The sequence below is a fragment of the Python bivittatus genome, unplaced genomic scaffold (genome assembly GCF_059951505.1).
Source record: "Python bivittatus isolate LINGU-HERP-01145 unplaced genomic scaffold, Pbiv_v1 ctg000080_np1212, whole genome shotgun sequence".
Taxonomy (NCBI): domain Eukaryota; kingdom Metazoa; phylum Chordata; class Lepidosauria; order Squamata; family Pythonidae; genus Python; species Python bivittatus.
This window is the reverse complement of record NW_028277035.1, coordinates 68,471,924-68,494,511: the sequence shown is the minus strand read 5'-3', so window position 1 is coordinate 68,494,511 and position 22,588 is coordinate 68,471,924. Positions and strand designations below refer to the sequence as shown.

At 38.1% G+C, this 22,588-nt stretch overlaps 1 protein-coding gene across 4 annotated transcripts in view; it reads left to right on the top strand.

Annotated features, from left to right (window-relative positions):
• Positions 1 to 17,847: 17,847 nt before the first annotated feature.
• LMCD1 (LIM and cysteine rich domains 1) overlaps positions 17,848 to 22,588 on the top strand; it is a 56,661-nt gene continuing 51,920 nt past the window's right edge. The window contains exon 1 of one of the 4 annotated variants that reach the window (XM_007431737.3): positions 17,848 to 18,103. In XM_007431737.3, the coding sequence (XP_007431799.1) occupies positions 18,077 to 18,103 (27 nt within the window). In that variant the 5' untranslated portion in view covers positions 17,848 to 18,076. Of the gene's footprint in view, positions 18,104 to 18,190; positions 18,436 to 22,588 lie in introns of those variants that run through there. The other 3 variants (XM_088134321.1, XM_088134319.1, XM_088134320.1) reach the window with 3 other exon arrangements.

The window sequence follows — 22,588 nt, the reverse complement described above, 5'->3', positions numbered from 1 at the left end:
AGTGAATAAATGTAGGTTTTCACAGAACTTATTTTAAAAATAGCTTTTTGAAAAACATTCACAATAGACCATATAATAGAGATGAATCCTTTAATTAGCCATTGTGATTACTCTGGTTTACAGAAACAAGTTTATGCAGACCTACAAAATCTATTCAGTTGATACTTCAGCTTTTCACAATGCCTAGATAAGGAAAAGCAGAATTGTTATTTTATTTTTGGCTTTTGGTTCAGTATCACAGAGAGTGCCAGGATCAGTAATATTCATATTATAGGTTTGGACAAGGTCAGAAAAAAATTATATTGAACTAAGAACTCAGTTCCAAGAGGGGAAACAGAGCACATCCTACTGAGTTTTGGTATATTTGGAGAGGGCCCAATCATTTGTGAGTTGGGGAGAAGAATAGTTTGGAAATAGGACCAAAGTTTAGCTCTATATACTTTTTTCCCTGTTTTTATATTGTTTGTCTTACTGCTGTGCCAAAATCTCTCTTGCAGTTTTTCTGAAATGTCCCTGCAAAAGAGACTTCTCTATTCTTCCATAGTCTTATGGTGAGTGAAAAATTCTTTCAAAATTCTCTCTAAGGAATTTTTTAGTTTCTTTTACTATCGGAGATGGTGGAGGGCATTGCTAATGCTATTTCTGTGGTTTTTTATGCATCTTCTGTTATTTGAAGCTGCCTTGATCACGCACACTTTCTAATCTGAAAAAGGCAATGGGAAGAATACATCTATGATGTGCTCTCTTGGGATTTAACTACAGCAAGGGAAGCCAAGGAGATGGAAGACTGCTGATTATTGTACAGTGAAAGATCTTGTTCTTAAGTAGTGCAAGAATCTCATACTGCCCTCATGTCTGTGATTCTGCTCTCTGAAATAAATTTCAAAAACAAATTCTCTTTCTTCAGTTTGCATGACAGTGGTAGAAAGAAGTGCAGCAATCAACTTCTTCATGGCACTAGGTTTTTAACTAATGCATTTTAATTAGTTCGAAGCCTCCCCCAACGCTGCCCGATCTCTCTTATTGGGCAATATAAAAACATATTCAATAAATAAAGTACAGACTTCATACGCAGAAGGTTCTAGGTTTAATTGTTGACTTCTCTGGTTAAGAAAACAAAGGATCAGGTAGCAAGTTGTGACTTTTCCTGTGACCTTGGCAGTCAGCAAACCTCAGCTGGATAGACAAAATAGTCTGCCCTGGTATAAGGCAGCTCTTTGTTTGCCTGGATTATATAGCCTTGGTGGGGGCGGGGGGGTGACTGGTGCAGAGAATACTAAAATTGGTTTCTTGTCTTTTCTGGCAGCTAGCCCTAAATAATAATTTATAAAAACATAATCAGTCAGGTGTGCTTCTCAGATCTCCCGGCAATATTTACCCTGAAAACAAATTGCCACTTACATGATATTATTTCATAAAGTTCTGTCACAGACTCAACCAAAAAATAAAATTGTCAGTTAGAACTCTCATCCTCCTGTTCAGGCTTGTTCTAATATTATTTCCCTTCCTAATATCTTCACGCAGACCTTTTGAGTTTATGGTTTGTTTTCTTCCACTCCCTTTTCCCCTGTCCCGAAAATAGGAGAAAAGTGAATGTGTTTATTTTAATGATTAAATAAAGATAGGGTTGCCTCATACCCATCTCCCATTGTGATAAAAAAGGGAAGGGGCCGAGAAGAAGCACAAAGACTTGTAAAAACATGAAATAAACTAGCCCTACAGATTAGCATCTGCATTTCATGTCCTACATTTAACAGAAAGCCTATCTAAAGATGTCTGTGAGAAAATGGAATCTTTCAAAGAAATCAGAGTACTAATTGACAATACTGCCTGTAAAATATACATTAGGTCTTTATAAGTAATGAAGAAGCAGTTTCTATAGGAACTGCTAGTTTTATTGACTGCTGGAATGAAATGGGCCCATAAAACGAGGCTAGAATCCCTAGGCAGCTCTAACTTAACACACAGCACATTTTGTTTTCCTCAAACAGTTGCCTACTCATAAAAGACTACAAATATTGGCTGCATTCCTACACAGCCTGCTTAAATCCCATTGAGTTCAACTGAAGCTATGGCATTCAGCAGTGTTGCTGTTCTAAACTTGTTCCCACAGCATGGTAAGTATGATCTAATGCCAACCACAGTTAGGGCATTCATTCGGTGAATAAGCTTCAGACCACACAGCAAACAGAGCCAGATGTAATTTATCACCTTCTCATCTCTGGTCACTATCTCAGCAAACTTCATACTGCTTAGTACTTCCTGTTATTCGCCTATTTCAGTCCTTCATAAAGCCCATGATGGCTGTCAGGACTCAAGCCATCACTTATGAAATAAGAAGACCTCCTTTACATGGATGATCTGAAGCTGTATGAAAAAACAGCATCTGAAATGGAATCGCTGCTCAACGCTGTCCAAATATACAACCAAGATATTGCAGTGGAGTTTGGACTGGACAAATGTGCCACCCTGACCGTGAACAGGGGGAAAAGAGTGAAAACTGAAAGAATCATGGTGCCCAATGGAAATAACATCAAGAGTATGGATGAAGAAGATCACTACAAATACCTGGGCATCCTTCAAGCTGACAACATCAAGCACACTGAAGTCAAGAAGAAGGTTAGTAGTGAATACATCAGAAGAGTGAAGAAGTTCTTAAAGTCCAAACTCAGTGGCAAAAATACCATCAAGGCAATTAACACCTGGACAATTCCAGTCAGTAGATATACAGCTAGAATAGTGGACTGGACTCAAACTGAACTAAAAGCCCTGGATAGGAAGACCAGAAAAATAATGACAATGAATCATGCCCTTCATCCATGCAGTGGTGATGACAGACTCTACTTACCAAGGAGCACTGGTGGGCATGGAATGTTACAAGTACACCAGACCACTGAAGAAGAAAAAAGGGCATTGGAAGAATATCTGAAGGACAGTGAAGAAGATGCACTGAAGCTAGTACACCATGAAGGCTTACTGAATACCAAAGAAACCAAACTGGCCTATAAGAAAGACCAAATGAACTATGACTTATGCCATGACTATGGCAAAAGAAATCAAAGATAGTACCAATAGTTAGAAGCACCTTAGCTGCAATCCCAAAATATCTGGAGCACCACTTGAAGACCATCAGCACTGACAAAATCACCATCAGTCAATGGCAAAAGGCAGCTTTACTTGGAACAGCTTACATCCTGTGTCAATACCTTTAACACCATCAAACAACAACATCTGCCTATCCCAGGTTCTTGGGAAGGACTCAACAGGTGGATAAAAATGCCAAATCCAGCCTAAACTTCTGGCTGACTGAGCGACCAACAACAACCACCACCACAAATTGCCCACTGCACTGGATTAGTAAACTATTACTATATCATTAGGCAGTTTCACAGAATTCCTGCAGTCTCAGAGCAAAGTACAACCTGATTTTGCCTTCATCCTGGACACTTGCTGTCCTATGAATATGTCTAAGATGAAGATATTATGAAAGCTATTGAGTTCTTTGCTTGGTCTATCCCTAATTCAGCTGGTTCAGTCTTAATGCCTTTATTTAAAAACAACATAACAAGTGTAGGCTAGCCAGAAGCCTGTGGTTTTCAAATGCTTTCCAACCAGACACTCCTTTCAAAAAGATGTGTTGTAATAATCCCTCTATCCTGATGTCAGATCAGACAAAGTGCTTCTCTAAGTGTTGCTGAACTAAGAGAGGATATATTTTAAAGTGACAGAACTAAAGAGTTGTGGAGTCTTAAATCAAATTAGCGGACAGCTCCTGAGTGGGAGTCTCTGTGAGATTAATGGGTTGCCTTTAAAAAAAAAAGAGTATCAACAAGGTAATGAATAAGTCTAACATTAACCTAATTGGATGAATAGAGATAAATCCACAAGGTGAAATATAGGGCTCATTGAAATCTCCGGGGTCTTTGTCACTGATACAATTGAGGGTTTCATCCATACCATCCCTACAGAGGTTTTGAAAAGCAGATTTCTGGTAAAAGCCTTAGTATGAAAAACAATATGACATAGTTGGGATTAAATTATTAATAACAAAGTCCTAGATGGCATTAAAAAAATAAGATTAAGTTTCCAGTGACAAAGTTCAAGCTTATAAAATTTTGATTACATATATTGAAAGGTATGAATTTATGTGGGTTTGCTCTTTCTTACAATGCAGATGTTCAGTTCAGACCAGTGAGCCTTAAATTTATATTTAGGTATGTTTTAACCAGATGTCTGTAAGTAAACAAACTTTAAGCACAGTCTATAAAGATAAAATTTGGATGTTCTGGGATTAAGATGAGTAAGTTTATTAAGTGTATAGCCATAAGCCATTATGCAGAATTTACATACAGGAAGATACAAAAGAAGCAAGTTAATATTCACCATATTACACAGGATATTCACTATATTATGTGAAGGAATCCACTTTGCCACAGCTTTTAGTAGTTGGTTTGTAACATGTGTACTAGTAAAAAAAAAAAAAACTTCATACTGAAAATGTTTCACATCAGACCAAGTTAGGCTAAAGTATATTGCAACTGGGTATATTTTGTTTTATTTATTACTTAGAAGTATGGAACCACAGTAATGCTGCAGTTAAGGCATTGGGCTCAGAACAGAAAAATCCAGGTTCAAATCCCCACTTGAACCATGAGGCTGCATGAGTGATTTTGGTCAACTAATATCTTTTGTCCCCGCACCCCACAAATCCTGCTGTGCTACCAGATTGTGGCAGGAGAAAAATGTTCCTGGGAGGGATGGACAAAGAACATCAGAGTTGTATGCCAAAATAATATATTTCAGCAGAGTCACCCAAGGCATTGAAGGTCATCCTAGTTGCCCAGATAAATCAAGCAGGCACCTATATTGGGCAGCTTAAATATAGGAAGATGCTGGAAGCAGATGATCACTTTAGTGACAATGGCAAAGGCATCAATTCATACTGCATGGGAGAAGGCAATGGGAAACCACTCCTGTATTTTTACTAAGAAAATCACATGGACAGAAAATATAAAATAATTGATGATATAGTGCTGGATGATGGGCCTTTCAGGTTAGATGGCACTCAACATGCTATTGAGGAAGAGCTGAGCATCTTTTGGAATACTAATAATGTTTATGATGTGGCTAGATTAAAGCCTTTGGGATGTCTTGTTGCTGATGTTGCCATACAGGGAAAAGAGAATCTGAAGCTGCCAAGACAAAATTACAGTGGGAATATGGAACATAAGAAGTATGAACATGGGAATGCTTAACACAGTGAAGAATGAAAGAAAATGACTATACGTTGACATCTTAAGCATCAGCGAATTGAGATGGACTGGGATGGGACACCTTCAGTCAGAAGATCATAGTGTTCACTACCCAGGACATGAAAAGTAAAGAAGAAACAATGTTGCTTTCCTAGTGTAGCAAGAACATACTTGGCAACATACAAGCAAGATATTCTGTTTGTGGCTGGAGACTGGAATGCTAAAGTTGGCAATATTAAAGATGAAAATGTAGTATGGCTTTTTGTTTTTGGATGCCTTTGAGTCAGTGTTGATTCCTGGTGATTGCCTGGAAAGCTCCCTGCAGTTTTCTTGGCAAGATTTTGGAAGTGGTTTGCCATTGCCTCCTTCCTAGGGCTGAGAGAGAGTGACTGGCCCAAGGTCACCCAGCATTTATAGATAAACATATGAGGAATATTTGTGATATTATAGTTGTGTTGGTTGGGAATATGAACATACATGTATTTTTGTATGCAGGTGATGCCATGTTGCTGGCTGAGAACCCAAATGTTTTGCACTGAATCTTAGACAGATTGTATGATGCAGTGAAGAGAAAATTAATGTAGTAAAAAAAGAGAAGCTGCATTTGACAAGGAAAATGGAATGAATGATTGCAAATTGTACATAAATGGTAAAATAACTAAATGAATATGTTATTGAACATTTCCTAAGGAAGCAAAAGTAAAAGGACAAATTTTAGGACATGCCAATCCTGGTAAAAGGTTAATGGGTAATATATAGTATTCTGTGATTAATGACTGTTTGTCAAAGCAAGTGAAATGGCTGTGTATAAGACTGTGGTTCTATCTACTTTATTATAGGGAACTAAGAGGAAGATAAATGTAATTTGAATTCAGTGGGAATGGGTACTTAAGAAGTGTAAGATAAAACAAAAAGAAATAGGATCAAGAATTAATAGGGACTGAATTGATATGGAATTAATACAAAAGTGAGTGAACAAAACAAAAGAAGCACATTGATTTGGACACATAGAGAAAATAAATGAGGAACAAATTACAAAACAAAGAAATGAAGGAAAAGTGACTGTATCAAGAGGAAGGGAAAGACAAAGGAAGTTGTGGTTGGATGGCATTGGTGAGAACCAGAAAATGAGAGAGGTGAGAGCTTTTAAACACAAAAAACAATGTAGGAAGTGATGTATGAATATGGTGAAAGCAAGGATGATTTGAAAGCATGGAAAGGTGTGCAATGGTATATTGAATGGTGCTGGTGTAAATTATATTTAGCTATATTTCCTTTACTTTTTTAATGTTTTTAATTTCTTTGGCTTCTTGTTCCTTTCCTCAGCTCTGCATAATGTTACCATCACAGAAAGAAAGTTGGGGGTTATCCTGCACTGATGTTTCAGTCTCGTACTATTAAACCACTTGCCTAGCCCAGTCTATGATGTTTGCATAGAATATTGTTTGCATGCATTCTAAATAAGGAAAAAGGTAGTAACAAATGGTATGAAATGTGTGAAAGCATGAATCCATTTAAACAAGTTTATAATGGTATCATTCCCACCGGACTAGGCCTGTCAATGCTCTTTTCTTGCAATTTATGATTTTAATGATGGCACCTGGATGTGGTTTTAATTCAATCTCCCTATAAAATAGTTTAGTCTCTTTGCTGCTCTTCTGCATGGAAAATGAGAATACACACACACAGCCTTCTCCAATCTCCAAGGTAAACAGAGTATACAGTTTCATGCCCAGTGAGACATATTTTACCAAATATCATTTTGTTAACAAGCACAGCACTCTGTGAAGGAAGCCACTTTCTTCTAAACCTGTAATTGTTTTCTTGATCTAACACTTAAATGAGAAAGATTTACTGCAGAACCATGGAATATTTATCTTCTGAAATACCATAGCGTGTAAACACCATTTATTCTTATGTCTGTGAAGAAGCAAAAGGAACTTTAGGTAATGGCAGATTTGCTTACATTATCAACAAATGCACTTTTCTTTTCAAAGATGTTGGTGATTAATATTTATCACTGGAGCAAATAGTTTAAATGGTGGCACTTAGAAATTAATATTAATTAAAAGAATACTTACTGTCAGCAAACTAGGTCTTGTGAACAGTCAAGACAACATAAGACAATTTTATTCTATTACCACTTACCAATTCAACTACAACATCTTTGCAACATGAAAAATTATGGACTGAGAAAAAATTATGAACACAGGTTATTTTCTGGACAGGAAAATGATCAGTTCCTTATAGCTTGCAATACTTCATTGCACATCAGGTTTCTGCAGTAATATTAGTGTATTCGATTCTTATTGTAATTGGTTAATTAAGTGTGCCTGAGATATTGTATTGTCACTCGTTTACTTTGGGCTGCCAGTATTTGTTGTCACTCTTGCAGACTCACTGGTGTTAATTCTTCTAGAAAGTTCAGTAAAACAAGAGCTGAAAAACTTACAGTACTTCTGGCTCAACTATCTTCTGTTTGTTCTTTAGAAAAAACACAACTGGGGCAATGAGGACAGGATTATTAAACAGGAACTCTGTAACATAAAAGGTGAAATGAGATCAGCAGTCTGGCTCATATCAAAAGAGAATGGCAAAATGATATCAGTCTAATTGAACACTGGTTCTGCTGTATCCATAGTATCATAGCATAAATTTGAGCAAGGATGCCAAAGTAAGGCTATCAGAGTTACACGAAACAACTTGCACTTGAGAAAAAATTATTCCCATTGGAGCAGTCATATTATATAAAGACTTAGAGTCATCATGCCATCCAAGCTGAGAGCTTGAGTGTTGAAGGAGGTATATATTGGACTTCTTGGAGTAGAAAAGATTAAGTTCTGTTTGGTGGCATACACCAACAAGTTGAACAGCTTGAAATGAGTTTAGACCTTCTCAAACCTAATTTCAGGGCAAACAGCTGAAATAAGTTGAGCAGTCTTTTTTTTTTTTTTTTGTCTGCGCTCAGTCATTGCTGACCCTGCAGTGACTGCTTGGACGAGTCCTTGCAGTTTTCAAGGCAACTGTTTTTCGAAAGTGGTTTGCCAGAGCCTCCTTCCTAGGGCAGAGCCCAGCTGGCGAGCGCAGGAGGCGGGGTTTCCGTTGCTTCGCGCCCTTTTCGGGCACGCGCGGTTTTTCGCGCTTACCGGCAACTGCTCCCAACTCCTTTTTTGCAAGGCGCCGCCAGCATTTTTCCTCCCACTGGAGTGAGAGTCCCCATTTATCTACTCACGTAAGTTTTCGAACTGTTGGGTTGACAGGAACTGGGGAGGAAACAGGAGCTCACCCTGTTTAACGCGAAGGCTGGACTCGAACCGCTGAAGCGTCGACCATTTCTGGCCAGCAACTTTCAGCGTCATTAAGCCGCTGCACCACCGCATCCCCCTGAGCAGTCTTATCATGCTGTAACTCAATGCTTCTTTACTGGACAAACTACTAGCAAGAGACTACAGAGGGGAGCATAGATAACTGAATTATACCAGTAGCATTTACCCCTGAAGTAGACACACAACCAGTGGTTGCTCCACAGTCAGCAATACTATCAGGCACACCAAGTATTCCTGTTTGTGATAACAGATGTGATCCCATCCACATAGAAAAGCCACCCCCATGGCTAGATTTGTAAATATAATAGGATCTGTATCTTGGCAGGCAGGGGCGTGGTATATTGGGTTTTATGGTAATTGGTATCTATAAGTAAAGTAAGAACAGAAGAACCTCCAGAAAATGCATAATTAAATTCCAAAACTTATAATTGCTAAACATATGGAGATTGGAGGTAGGTTCTTTAGTGTTCAAGTCTGCCACCCAGTCCTTTCAATCTTATTTTTCAAAAGAACTGAGAGTTGTATTTTCTTCTTTGAACAACTATCATCCTAGCAGATGGCTTAAATGTCAAGTTTCTGGATACAGACATTAATATTGAACTTAACATTACAGTTCAAAATTTAGCGATAATATTTTTAAAAGATTTGAGATGTGTCTTGTCTTTTCTTTGCAGCGATGGGGAATCCATAGCTCAGTTTTACAGCTGTAGGAGTCTCCCATATATACGTCAGAAATTAACCTTATTTTGCCCTACCCCAGAAATCAAAAGTATCTAATAGATGCATCATATTTATTAACAGCTAACTCCCCAAATATGAAAAGGGGGCAAAAATCACTGCCTTGCTTGTCTAGTGACATTAGTGCATACCATCTACATAGCTTTCATAGGCCAAAAAATTAAGATAAAAAAAGTGGGGCTCACGTCACAAAGCTTCTGTGCAAAGATAATGGTTTTTGAAAAATCTCTTTCCTCAAAAACTATTTTCTTACTTTACTTTATATATATAATAAACTACTACATTTCAAACATTGCCAGAAGAGCACAGTGTCAGACACAAGACCTGTCTTTTAGAGCAGTGTTTCTCAACCTCGGCAACTTTAGTCCAGACATCTTTAAGTTGCTGAGATTGAGAAACACTGTTTTAGAGTGCCGGTATACAAAATTCATGATTCTATAGCATACCCATCCTAAGGTATATATGCATTTGCATGTGCTAATGCAGAAACCAGGAACAATTGGAGGCACGTAGCATCAGCCCCATTCCTAGTGTCAATTCTAATACAAGGGTGGTAGATCAATGAAGGAACACTGTCCCTAATTCAAAATATAGATGGTTACTTACTAGCCGTTGCACAAGAAACAGACACGCACCCATAAATCTTCAATTTTGCGTTGTGTAATGATTTTTGTTGAATAAGAATTTCCCTTGTGAACAGAGATGACATTCCACTTCTCCTACATTCAAAGTATAAGGTAACCAAATATGGAAAGATGTTAAATGAATTATTATAGACTTCACATACACCTTTTTTGATCAAATTATAAGACATATTTTCACTCAGAGACTCAGTAACATCCAGTGGGGGAGAAAAAAAAAAGCCAGGATGCATCTTCCAGACTAGCAGCTGCAGTAATACTGCCTTCCTACCAAGGAAATATAACTATGAACAAATAATTGCAACTAAAATTGACATATGAAGAATTCTCTTTGCTTTACTGACAACCATAACTAGAGCTGACATCTGGATCTAATTATATGCTACCCCCCCCCCAAACACACACACCATTTCATCATTATCTTGTAGCCATTGCCCTCACTTATTTTCATGTATTTTAGAGACTACAAGATTAGCTCATCTGTACTGATACTCCTCACAACACTTCTTGATATTGTTTTTCTGCCTTGGGTGCTATCTCTGGAGCACATCCAAAAGTTGCTTCCATATCATAATTTTAGAGTGGGGGGAAATTATTAAATATGATGGGGAAATTCTTTACTACTTTTAATTAATTGAATTTAATTTTAATAATTATCAGTGTAAATCAAATTCACCTGTGTTCCTGGCCCAATCCATGATTTGGAATGTGGTCCTCAGCACTCGATTCAAAGGCCACATATTGCCTCCAGCCTGAGAAATGTGTTCTCCATTTCAGAACTTGATCAAAGTAAATGTGGATGTATTAAAAAAACAAACAGGATCCTGCCTTTTTTCATCCACCCAATAATAATTCTACTTATCCCAGCTGTACCCTTGTCATCCATGTGCTGGGGCTGAATTTCTGTAAATTATCCCCAGGGACTATCAAGTTTCTAAAACAAGGAGAGATCTCAAAGGGTAACAAAAAAAAGTTCCCTCTAGTACACATTCAGCTCCAGTGACTCAGCAGCCACTTTAGAAGTCTTTAGGATGTGACCAAGTGGCATGGCTGATGAGTACCTGCCTAATCTTCCACACACCCATTTGCTATGAAACAGCCTCAGATTTCTGAATGGCATTGGGTAACCTACTGCAACTTTTACTTCAGCAATTCATTGCAAACAACTATAAAAGGATGTGAAGGAGACATGAAGTCTAGGATTTTCCTGCCTAAGAATTTTGTCAGTCTAAGAAAGGAATTCTGTTAAGATGACTCTTCTAATCCCAAGTTTTTACTACTGATTTACCAATCTTTCATTGTCATAGCAGGCTTCATTATGTTCTACTAATTCATGAATACTCGTCAAGAACAGTGGGTTTGTGAAATATACAGGAAGTGATCTCCCTGATGCACATTTTCCAAAAATTAAGGCTCTTTTGCCCTTCATCAGCCCTTCACAGAAGGTTGCAAAATATGACTGCTACAGAAGTAGATCTAAATTTAGTAAAACAATTATGTGAATCCTTAATAATATGCAAGCAGGCATCACATAAATGTATTAGTCAGAAATATGTATGTATGTATGTATGTATGTATGTATGTATGTATGTTTTGGAATTCTGCCCAGCCACTACACAGACTGAATATTTCAGTTTCTCCTATGATAATGACTTCAGAGTTTTCAGTTTACATTTTTATGTTCATTTTTAACCTAATGCTGTCATTACTTTGCTTTCTGGTGTTCAAATGCAATTTGGCAATATTATGGCTATCAGATCTGAATTGCAAAAATACAGACCATCCCCCAATAGCAACAGACAGACATAGAAAACTGTAACGTTTTGCTCCCATCTAGAGGATAGGCAGATTTTTGCAGCCAAAATACGATAGCCCTAAAATATAACTTCAATCATTTCACTGTTCTTTCCTAAGTTTGTTTTTAATCTTATTTCTTTACAGAATCCATCCTGTAGTTTGCCTATGTTTGCAAATTATGAAGTTACTCATTTTTACAATCTAAAGTTTTACTCCTAATAAACACAAATGCCATAAACCCTTTCATAAAGCATACTTGTAAAGATCCCTGACTCAGTATTCTATTCATTTTTGAAAATTGTAGGAACACAACAATCATGTACAAGCACGTGTCATAAAAATAAATCAAGGAGTTGAAGTTGGTTGTGACGACACGTTGAGTGAGTGCAACTCAAAGGGATTAGCAATACAATCCAAGCAAACTCCAAACAAGCTTAGTGCTCTGAATCATACAAATGACCATATCTGGGAACACAGAGGAGACTAAACTGACCATAGAAAGTACATGATAGCTTGGTTATTTGAAGAGGTCATCACATGGTGATTCATGACATTCTCTTAAATGAAAGAATAAGACTTATTTCACAACACTCTAATTCATGTGAAATTTCATTTCTGTAGAATTATTTCCCCATATTACAAACATGATAGGCATTTTGAGCCAAAATCTATACTTGGATTACAGAGATTTATTGAATTAAGTTATTAAATGTATTATTATCAAATCAAAGTATTTGGTCTTCCCAGCAAACACCATTCAATTCTGCTTAAAATGTATAGTGTGTTTGAAACTGAGCAGCTTGTTGTCCTTTTTAAAAATACATTGTGTTTTCTTGTAAACTGCTCAGAGCCAGTCTAGAATGGAGTGACCTAGAATTCATTGAAATAAATGAATGAATATTTCCATAGTACTGAATGGACCCCCAAATTAAACCTTTTGGTTATTAGAGATTAGGACTGTACAAGTCATTTAAAAAGGTGAATGAGTGAAAGTCCTTCTGGATCTGCTCTTCAAAGCCACAACCACTTGAAGACTGTGCACAGTAGAAAATCACAGCCTAATTATGTTTACTCAAAAGTCTGCTAATTTCAGCGAGACACTCAGCACAATCAATTGCATGTTTCCTGGAAACAGATCACAATGTGTTGAACACAATGTATTTCACTGTAAGTGAGTTTAGGATCACAGCTTATTTATTAAAACATTGATTTAATGCTTTCCCTATTGTTCAATTCCAAGTGGCTTACAATAAAACTGTCAACTATATATGAATACAGTTTTTTTAAAAAATAACAAAATCAATTTTTTTTTTAAAGGCACTTCAGAGGTGGCTGGCTATACAATTGCCAGGGAATTAACCAAGTGGTCAACTCCTTCATTGTTGGTGGGAGTACTCCACAGTACAAACCTTCCTAATCTCAACAAAATCATTCCATTGATAGAGTAGATGCCATAATGGAAAATACCCCCCTTTGTGTTACTTCTGTATGGACATCAGAAGCTCCTGGCATGATAAGCAAGCTGTCCTCAGACTGCAAAGACTCAATAGCTCTGTATAGAAAAAAAAAAAACATTTTCTCAGGTAATTTGCCCCATGCTGCTTATGGCTTCATAAACTAACAATACCTTGAAGATGGTTCAGTAGCTAATTAGCCATTGCAGGAATTCCAATACAGGCATTGTATGTGCATCATAAGAAACATTGCTGAGCAATCCAGATGCTGCATCCTCTGATAGCTACAATATCTGAGCTACTATGTAGAGCAGCAGTACCCAAATCATCTTACAGTTACCAGTCTTGAGGTTACCAATACATAGATCACTCTGGAAAGGCAATCCCAATTTCGGGATAATAATTGTTGTACCAGCCCTAACCTCCAAAGGTTACTTAGGCCTTTAGTAATGTGACTATCAGCATCTCTAGATTATATACTTATTCATACAGGGAGAGTGCAACCCATGTAGAACTCTGTTATCCAATTCCCAGCCCCCAGGACCACAGAATCACAGACCTCACCAATATTCCACCTCAGCGTAGCTATCCTCATTCAATGTACTAATGTTTTCTGGTACTTATCCTAACCATGCTCAATCATACCTGACTGAGCTAGGTTTCATCAGTGTATTGCGAACAGTTCCCCCACCTCTTCTAAAGACCACACAATGGCTTTATATGGCTATTAAAACTCTACCATTGGTTTGGCTCACCCAGTGAGAACTTTAGCTGTTTTTGTTGTCACTATCTTCTTTTCCTTTCCTCAACCAGGGTTATAGGAATAAGGGCAAAGAAGCAAAAATGCCTCCTACGCTGAGGAACACAAAGGGACTTTAAACTCAGTATCTAAACTCAGTCTGGAGAGGACTAAACTTTCTGACATGTTAGCAGACTAAAACCTGTATAGCTAGAGGTGCTCATTCCAGTACTGAATAGCACTGGAGATATTGGAGACAGCATTGTTCCTATTATATTGCCAAAGTACAGATCTAACAGTCCATTCCCAAAATGATGAGGTCCCAGGAGATTGTTTTATAAGCAGCCACTTGTACATTTCTTTGTTATCAGTGAAAAGACCTGCCATTTTCCTGGTTCAGAGAATGGAAAAGGAAAAAAAGAAAAGAAAAAGAAAATGAGAAAATCTGCACTCTAGTGAATGTTTGGATATATTGGCCATAAGTTTGGAAATATTTCAGTCGCTGTAATCCTTATAACCACATCCCTTTATTAAGGGACTCTGAGAGAATTGTCTGTTCAAGGAGTTTTCTTGCCGTTTTAGGTAGAAATTAAGACCACTGAGAGGAAATATGATAGAAGCCTTCTGAATATCATAGGACTGAATATCTGAAGGACTGTTACAGATAAGAGGCAGTGGAGTTATTTTCGTTTGTCCTAGAGGACAGGATTAGAACCACTGAATTAAAACTACAAGGAAGGAAGTTCAGCTTGACATCAGGAGGAACTTCCTGGTTAGACCAGTTGTCAGCCAGTGGAACAGGTTGCCACATGAAATGATGAGTTTTCCTTCACTGAAGATCTTCAGAGGTCATCTGTCAAAAATGCTGCAGTGCAGGCTGACTGGGGAATTCTGGGAGTTGAAGTCCACACATCTGAAAGCTGCCAAAGTTGAGAAACGCTGCCCTAGTGAATCCTTCAGTACGTGACTTCAAAAGTTCCTTCCAATCTTTTTTTTTTTTTTTTTTTTTGAGATACCGCATGTCCTCTTCTCCAGCTCCAAATGAAGGTTTGCTGTCCTAGTGATTAAAGCTGATTCTGTCTCAAAGCTAAGGCTGAATGCCAAACTGAAATGGCCTTAATCTCCTCTGAGATCATTCACAGCTGTGCTGCTGCTACCCTTCCAAACTCCTTGTCACCCGAGGGAAATATGTATAACCAGTCTATAATTACTATAAATCTCTGAATGGAGGGAAGTTTTGCCACCGCCACCCCAATCATCTCTTGAAAGGCAGCCAACACCACTGTATCCCATTTTAACAACTCTCCAGATTCAGCTGGCTAATCCCTCCCTCACATCTAACTGAAATACCCTGCAAGAGATCCCATGGCCTGCTAGGCTGCTGCAAGATCAAATAAAATGAAATCAGTCCCACCAAACTGGGTAAGACAGTGTTGTATATACTTCATTAGGACCTATATCTCTTGGACTATTTCCTAGTAAACTTATTTAAGACACACTGAGGAACAAAATGCCACCTTTTAACAAGCTATTTAAACAAAAATAACAAAAAAGGAGCCAGGCACCAAATTGGTCTCTTATGTTATTCTCATCAACATGTGAAAGAAATTTGAGAAAGACCAAACCATGCATTAAATGGAGAAAATAGAAGGTTTGGTTCAGGGCCTTTTCTTATAAACATATTAATACATAGGCTAGAGATCAGGAAAATAAATTCATTATCCTGGATTATGTCCCACCTTTAAAATGCTTAGAAAAACATGTTTTGACTTCTTTTTCCCACCAGAGAAAATTGGGGTAGGGAACTGTTTATTTAATCAAAAAGAAACAGAAAAATGTCAATTTGTGGTCTTGGTTGCAATATTAAAGCATCACCCAGTGGAAGTTAATATGAATATCTACAGTCTCTTCTGGCCCTCCATTTTAGGATCACAACTGTACAAACTACTTATTTCAAAATCAGATGTCCTCTTTTTCAATTTCTCCCTCTTCTGAAAAGTGTTACATGTTTGAGTTCTGCCAGTGAAGACTCTAATGCCATGAGACTGGCCCCAGCCCTGTTGGCCTTCTGGAGAGCCCTTAAAACATGAGTCTGTCAACTGGCTTAGGGATCCCTTGAGAGAGTGGAGCTTACTAGATGGCGATGGTTAATGGAATGCACTGTCTTGTATATTTTTCTGCCATGTTGCTTTTTAAATCTTTTTAAATCCATTTAGTTTAAATTGGTTTTTTAATGGCTTTTATGTATTTGGACTGTTTTTACTAGTACTAGGTGAGATGGGCAGCTATACAAATGTGATAGATAGATAGATAGATAGATAGATAGATAGATAGATAGATAGATAGATAGATAGATAGATAGATACTGGAATTTTTCTTACAATCCACACAGCTACTTGGAGACAAGGGTATGTTTGAAAATATTTAAAAACAGCTGATCTACAAAGAAGGAAGAGGATCTTTTTGCATCTTTTTGCTTTATTCTCAGCAAAAGCTACAAAGTGATTTCTAGTGATGCTTCTTCTTTTCAAAACCTTAGATCCTCACCTAAATTATTTACAGCTTTGTCAAGTATACAGGCAAGCTGGCTAGCTTCCACTACATTTTCCACTTACCAAGTGACTACTGTAGTTTATTTCCCCTAAGGCTATAGGTGGGTTTGAGTTCACATTCTGGAGATGATGATATATTCAGTCTCTTTCCTTCTTTATCCAGCACTCCCTGAGGTGATCCTGATTGCAGTCTGAAATTATTAGATTATTCAGCAAACCTTAATTTGAAAGTCTACTATCTCCTTCCAATTCCACTTTAGAACTCTGGTCATCAGTATCAAGTGCACCTCACTTCCCATTCTTGGCTCACGGAAAGTTCTACGAACTTTGAAAGCAGGTTCCTCCCCACCCCCATCACTGAATTGCACTAAATCTCAGGTTTATACAGCAAAACTATTGAACACTTTTAAAAAATCCAATGTATCATCTCCATAGACCCTTATTCTCAATAGTAATGGTGATTTATTACTATCGCTCAATTTCCTTTGCCTCAGCTGCCCTAAACATAGGAATCAGTATATAAAACATAATTGCAGCATGAAATTTTATCCAAAGGATAAATTCGATGTCAAGTTTTCTTGGCTCAAATATTTGAAAATATTTATATTTTATAACTTTTGGTACTATATCTGTCTAAATATTTTATCTGTAACCATGTACAGATTTACCAAATGAAAATCACACCCCACATGGGATGAAATGGGACGTATAATTAGTACCTTGTACCACAATGTCTCTTAATATATCAGGGGCCAAAGGGCCCCTTTCTATTTTTGCTGCAACAGTCTAAGCATAGCTACACTTACGGCATAATTGCTGGCCAAGAATTTTAATGATTTCCCCAAATCATAGATCATCCTTACCCAAACAAGCTTTTCCCAGGCTGGTTCCTCCAGCTCCCACCTCTAGTGTTTTCCTTTTGCATTGTGTTTAGAAAAATGTTACCATGGTTTAAAAACATTTTTTTGGATTAGATAAAACGTTTGATTAATGCAATGACCTCATCAGTTCCGCCGAGATAGGAATTTATTTGGATTTAAAGAGCTAATAATATCGCTGGTTCCACCCCCACCCCCCCCTTCCCTTGAATGAATGAACTTGGCTACTTCAGCGCAACACCTCCCGGCCACCCTGTGAAAGGCGAAAGAGGGATGCGGGATTCAGAGCGGGACTTTAGGTCTCCGTGCTCGGACACCGCGTGAAACAGATGTGGCGGACGCCTTCCACAGCTGGAACGCAGCATGACCCCGCCCTCCGCTCAGAGGGTTAAAGCAAGCCTAAGAACCTGAGGTGAATGACTCGTTTCGCATTGGCTGAAAAAGTTAGACCTGCTCACCCGATTGGCTGCGGAGCTGTGAGAGGGAGTTGTGGGCTCCAATTAAAGGGACTTCGCTCAGGCGGCGAGGCGATAAGCGCTCCGGATCAGAAAGTGAAGTTCGTGGTACTTGCCGAGTCCGGATTCCTCCCGGCACCCGCGATAGACAAGTCGCTTCGTGTTTTCCGAGTTAACCGCTGCAGCGAGGCACTTTTGCCGGCAGGAGTCAGATTCAAATCGCAGAGGGAAGGGAAGCGGAAACATGGATCTGAGTTCAGGGATTCAAAAAGTAGGTACCTTGTCGCATTTCTTCCACTCTCCTCCCCAGGAGGTTTAGTTTCTCTTTCGTTCTCCCTCAAAGCTTTTGTGGCAGGTCTCGACGGTGGAAGGTGCCGTTTTGTAGACGCGCGCCTGTTCAGCTGCAGGGAGACCTCATTGCATTCAATGGGCATTCTCTCGGAGCCGGTATCTGTAAGAGGGTGCGGTAGGGGGCTTGGTGGGAGATGCTGCTGCTATCTGCAAGTGAGATGTAGAAAGGGCGCTTTCTGTTGTGGCGGCTCGGATAATCTCGTAGGTAGCCTGGTGCGCTGCCTTAGATGTTATCCAGGAGATTCAACCCAGGTAATTGTAGTAAGTGGCACGGTGGGCTGCAATCCTACACCCATTTTACTTAAGTGAATCTGTTGAGCCTTCTTTCGGAAAATTGAATTACTAACTGAACAAATTGGTCTTGATGTGCTTGTGGTAAATGAGCCTAGGATGTCAGCTCTAAGTGAGATAATTTAGTGGATATCTCTGTCGCTGAGAAAATAGCTTCCATTTTCAAAGTAATATGAACGAGATCAGGCATATTCCATTTTTGATATCCTAGGAAGTGCTACAGAATATTCCAAAATTGAGAGAGAATCATTAGCTGCTGGAATTCAGTCTGGATTGTAGATTATGCTGAAAGGGTTAATAAGTGAAAGGAGCCAGGAAAGTATTAAATAAGAATATTTATGTTCTAGTTGCACTTTTGAAGTACTTCTGTGAACTGTAGTCCTGGGATTTAACCAATGTTGGTTTGTGTGTCTGCCTTTTAGCTATGAATTTTCAGTTGGGAACTGGTTTAGGGTAAAGCCATGACTATAATGAACTGTGGTTTGACTGAGGAAGGTTGTAGTTGTGTTTCAGTCTTTTGTTTGGCTAAGGCAGTAAAATAAAGGTGCGGACATAAATGTTTGGGTTTTTTTCTTTTTAATGGGATAAGGATTTTTTTTTTAATCACCAGGCTTTTTGCTTTCAGGATGACTATTATTATAGCATATTTTTCACTCATCTCCATTTAAAAAAAAAGGGAAAGCTTTGGTGTTTGGGTGTTTTGTAACTTAGATGGCATATTTACATAGAGACTATACAGAAAGAGTCCAAGTCCTTGGTTATAAGAACATAATTTTTCACTTCTTCTCTTAGTAGAGCTTTTTACATTTGTCATGCACTATTTTGGAAAGTGGATATCTTACATATGTGATATTTAGAGGGGGACAATACAATGTCATCAGTGTAGAAAATAGAACCAAATGTAACTAAACTGGAAGCTAAGTTGGAATTTTGCTTCCAAAGAGATGGTGATGATGCTGTAAAATACTGTCTAGAGTGTAATATAATAGGAGTGTGCAACTTTCTTTATCCAAGTAGAATGAGAGGCATTCAAAACATCAGATAGCTAGAAAACAGAGTAATGGGAGTGCTATTTGCATTGGGTTAAAATAACCTGGACTCCACCGTAATGGAATGAGGAGCGTGTTGACAGTTGGCACAATAAGCTTGTCACAGGGAGTTCTAAAGCAACTATCATAATAGTCAGACTCAGAATGATTATGCTGTAAAATCAGTTCCACAGCTGGCCTTATGTTGCATCTTAGACCCAGAAATTCAGGCTGTGACTGGATTTGTATAACACAATAGGCTAAAATGGGGTGGCTAGTTTGTGGATCAGTGTGTTGTACAGATCCATGCAATTAGGGTAATTCAATGGAGTAGGAGTAGATAACCTTGATTAGCCTGTTGTGCAAATAGAATTTTGAACTCACTTTATGAGCTTTAACCTGCAAACTGTAATAGTTTCAAGGATAATGTGATGTTCTCTCTATGGATAGAATAATAGCCTATTCCAGTTATTAATTACTCGTTAGCCTAACAATGTGGCTATTCCTCATGTCAGCATAACTTTGTGGGTGCATTCAATGCAGGAAAGTTGACTTATTCCATCAGAGTAACATTAATAAGTATGTCCCAGTCTCTTCTTCCCTCTCAATCCTTTTACTTTAATTTATTCTGATGCTGGTTATTGTACCACTATCAACTTGCTTGCCTAGGAATATAAATAGTTTTCATCTTCAAATGCAGATGTTTGCATCTTAAAACAGAATCAGTGTGGATTGGGAGATTGGGAGTTTGTTAAATTGTTACCGCATGATAGCCACAGAAGAATGCTATTAATGGCGGCTTCTAGTGATATATTCTGCTAAAGCAGAAATTGAGAAAAATGCCAAATTTTTAATGGTGGGATTTGGTATGTGAATCAAATGTAATAAAAGTTGGCTTTGCTGCAAATTCCATGGAATAAAGCTCTATTGAATGGTTAGTCTAACTGGCAAAATCAGCTGTTTCATCACATAATATATACATGGTTATTAACTGAGGAAATTCCAGGGCTATTGGCTACACTGGGAAGTCAAAAACACATTCTGGATGAAGGCAGTGCAAGACACTTCATTAACACTGCCAAGAAAATTGCATGATGCAGTCACCAGGAATCAAGCTTAACTTGAGAGTGTTTTTACCTTTTTTAGAGATCTAAAGAATAATAAGCACCTATAAGATTTGTGTGACAGGAGGGAGACTTAAAATAATATAGACTCCACTACAGTAGAATGAGGAGTATAAATAGCATATAAACATGTCATGGGGAGTTCCAAAGTCAATAAGATGCCCATCACTTCAATAGGGAGGGTTAACATAAATTTCATATCTAAGACCTGGATCATGAGAAGGGGGAAAAACAACAGCTTTCAGCTTTCAAGAGAGCTTTAAAATTCTGTCTGCTCTCTTCCCGCCATCCCATTCCAGTATTAGTGCTGGCATCTTTCTTTCCTCTTCCTCCTCCTCCTCTTCCTTCTGCTCTTACTCTTCTTGGGAGGGAAGGTTCTTAAATTTAGGGTGGTGGTGTTGTTCCTTTCATGTAAATGTTAAAGATAACACAGTCCTCCCATAGCTACACCTGAGCAAAGGCAGTTTTGGTCATAGTTGAATTTAGGAACAAGGTTAGAGTTGGGTATAAATATCATGCCCAGTTTCAGATTGGTAGGTGACACTGCGTTATTTCAAAGATAGTTGGAATTTCCTATGTCCCCATGAGGCACTAATTGCCTTTTTTTTCCCCTTGTGGGCTCTTCTCTCCACACTGGACTGAAACAAATAAGCACAATTTGAAGTCCATCTGTATAACAGCTCCTTTATCAAGTTACATAGCAATGTTTAAATTTAGCTAATCCAATAAGAAAAGATTGAAGTACAAATGGAAGCAAACATATTTGACCTTACATGCCTTAAACTTACAGGCAAGTAGGGTTTGTGTAGCTGCTAGGGATACACAGATGCCAACAAAATATGTTTATTTCACTGCTTGCAGGGGTTGAGCAGTTTTCAGGTTTAGCACATTTCGAAGGATTTTTTTTTTTTAAGTTTGGAAAAAATATTTCTTAGTTTGGGTGAAGTTTATACTTGTGTAATGCCCAAGTCAGCTGTGCCAAGTAACTCCAAAATATTTTGCAGTGTTTTGTTCTCCTGTCCCTCAGTTTTTAGAAGGCTTGAAATGCTGTTACAGGAAGTGTTTGCTGTTTCGATCTCTTTAGTGCTTGTGGGGTTACCACCTGGCCACTTCAAAAACGCCCAGCTCAGTGAGCAAATTTTAAATTACCTAGTTTCTCTAATCTGAGCATTAAATAAAGTAGAGCAATTGCCTCAGTACATTTGGGGAAGGGAAAATCCCCCTACTGGTTGACTTCTGCTTGTGGCTAGTGTTTATTTTGCTTAGATTTTCTTATGAAAATCCAATCCCTGATTTAAAAAAAAAAGAAAAAAATCAGTGATTTTTTTCAATACCTGCTACTGAAAGAAAGTCAATTTTGAATTTTGAGACCACCTCCCCTGCCCAAAAGAAGGTGAAACAGAAAGCAGGATCCTGTGTGCTGCCAACTTCCCTGCTTTCTTAATTAGGGTTGCCTACTGTACTGCCACTAAAATGTGAGATACAACCATGTGTGTTTATGCATATGCATGTTATATATAAGCACAGAGCAGAGGCCATGTTCCAAAAAAAAGGTAGGGCCAAAGAAACAAGTTACTATAGGTCTGTTTCTCCCATAGGAATGCAATGGGATTTTTTTTTTAAAAAAAAAAATCAGACTCTAGGTACATCTGGCCAATTTTTCAAGTTGATGTTTCTTCTATCCTGTAACAAATTTTGTTCTGTTCAATTTTCAAGGAGTTACACATAAACAAATGGACAAAGTCTATATTATTTATTTCCAACATTCCATTGGGTTGGAAGGAGTAAAAACTTAATAGTAATAACCACTGATTAAAATAAACTGCCTTGAAATTAAGGCATCCTTTTATAAAAGTAATTGATCCCTCCATATGTGTATACAGATACAAACTGTTCTGTTTTACCTAAAGTATTCTCTTACAGAAGGACACACGTATACACAGAGAGGTTGCAGGCATATGC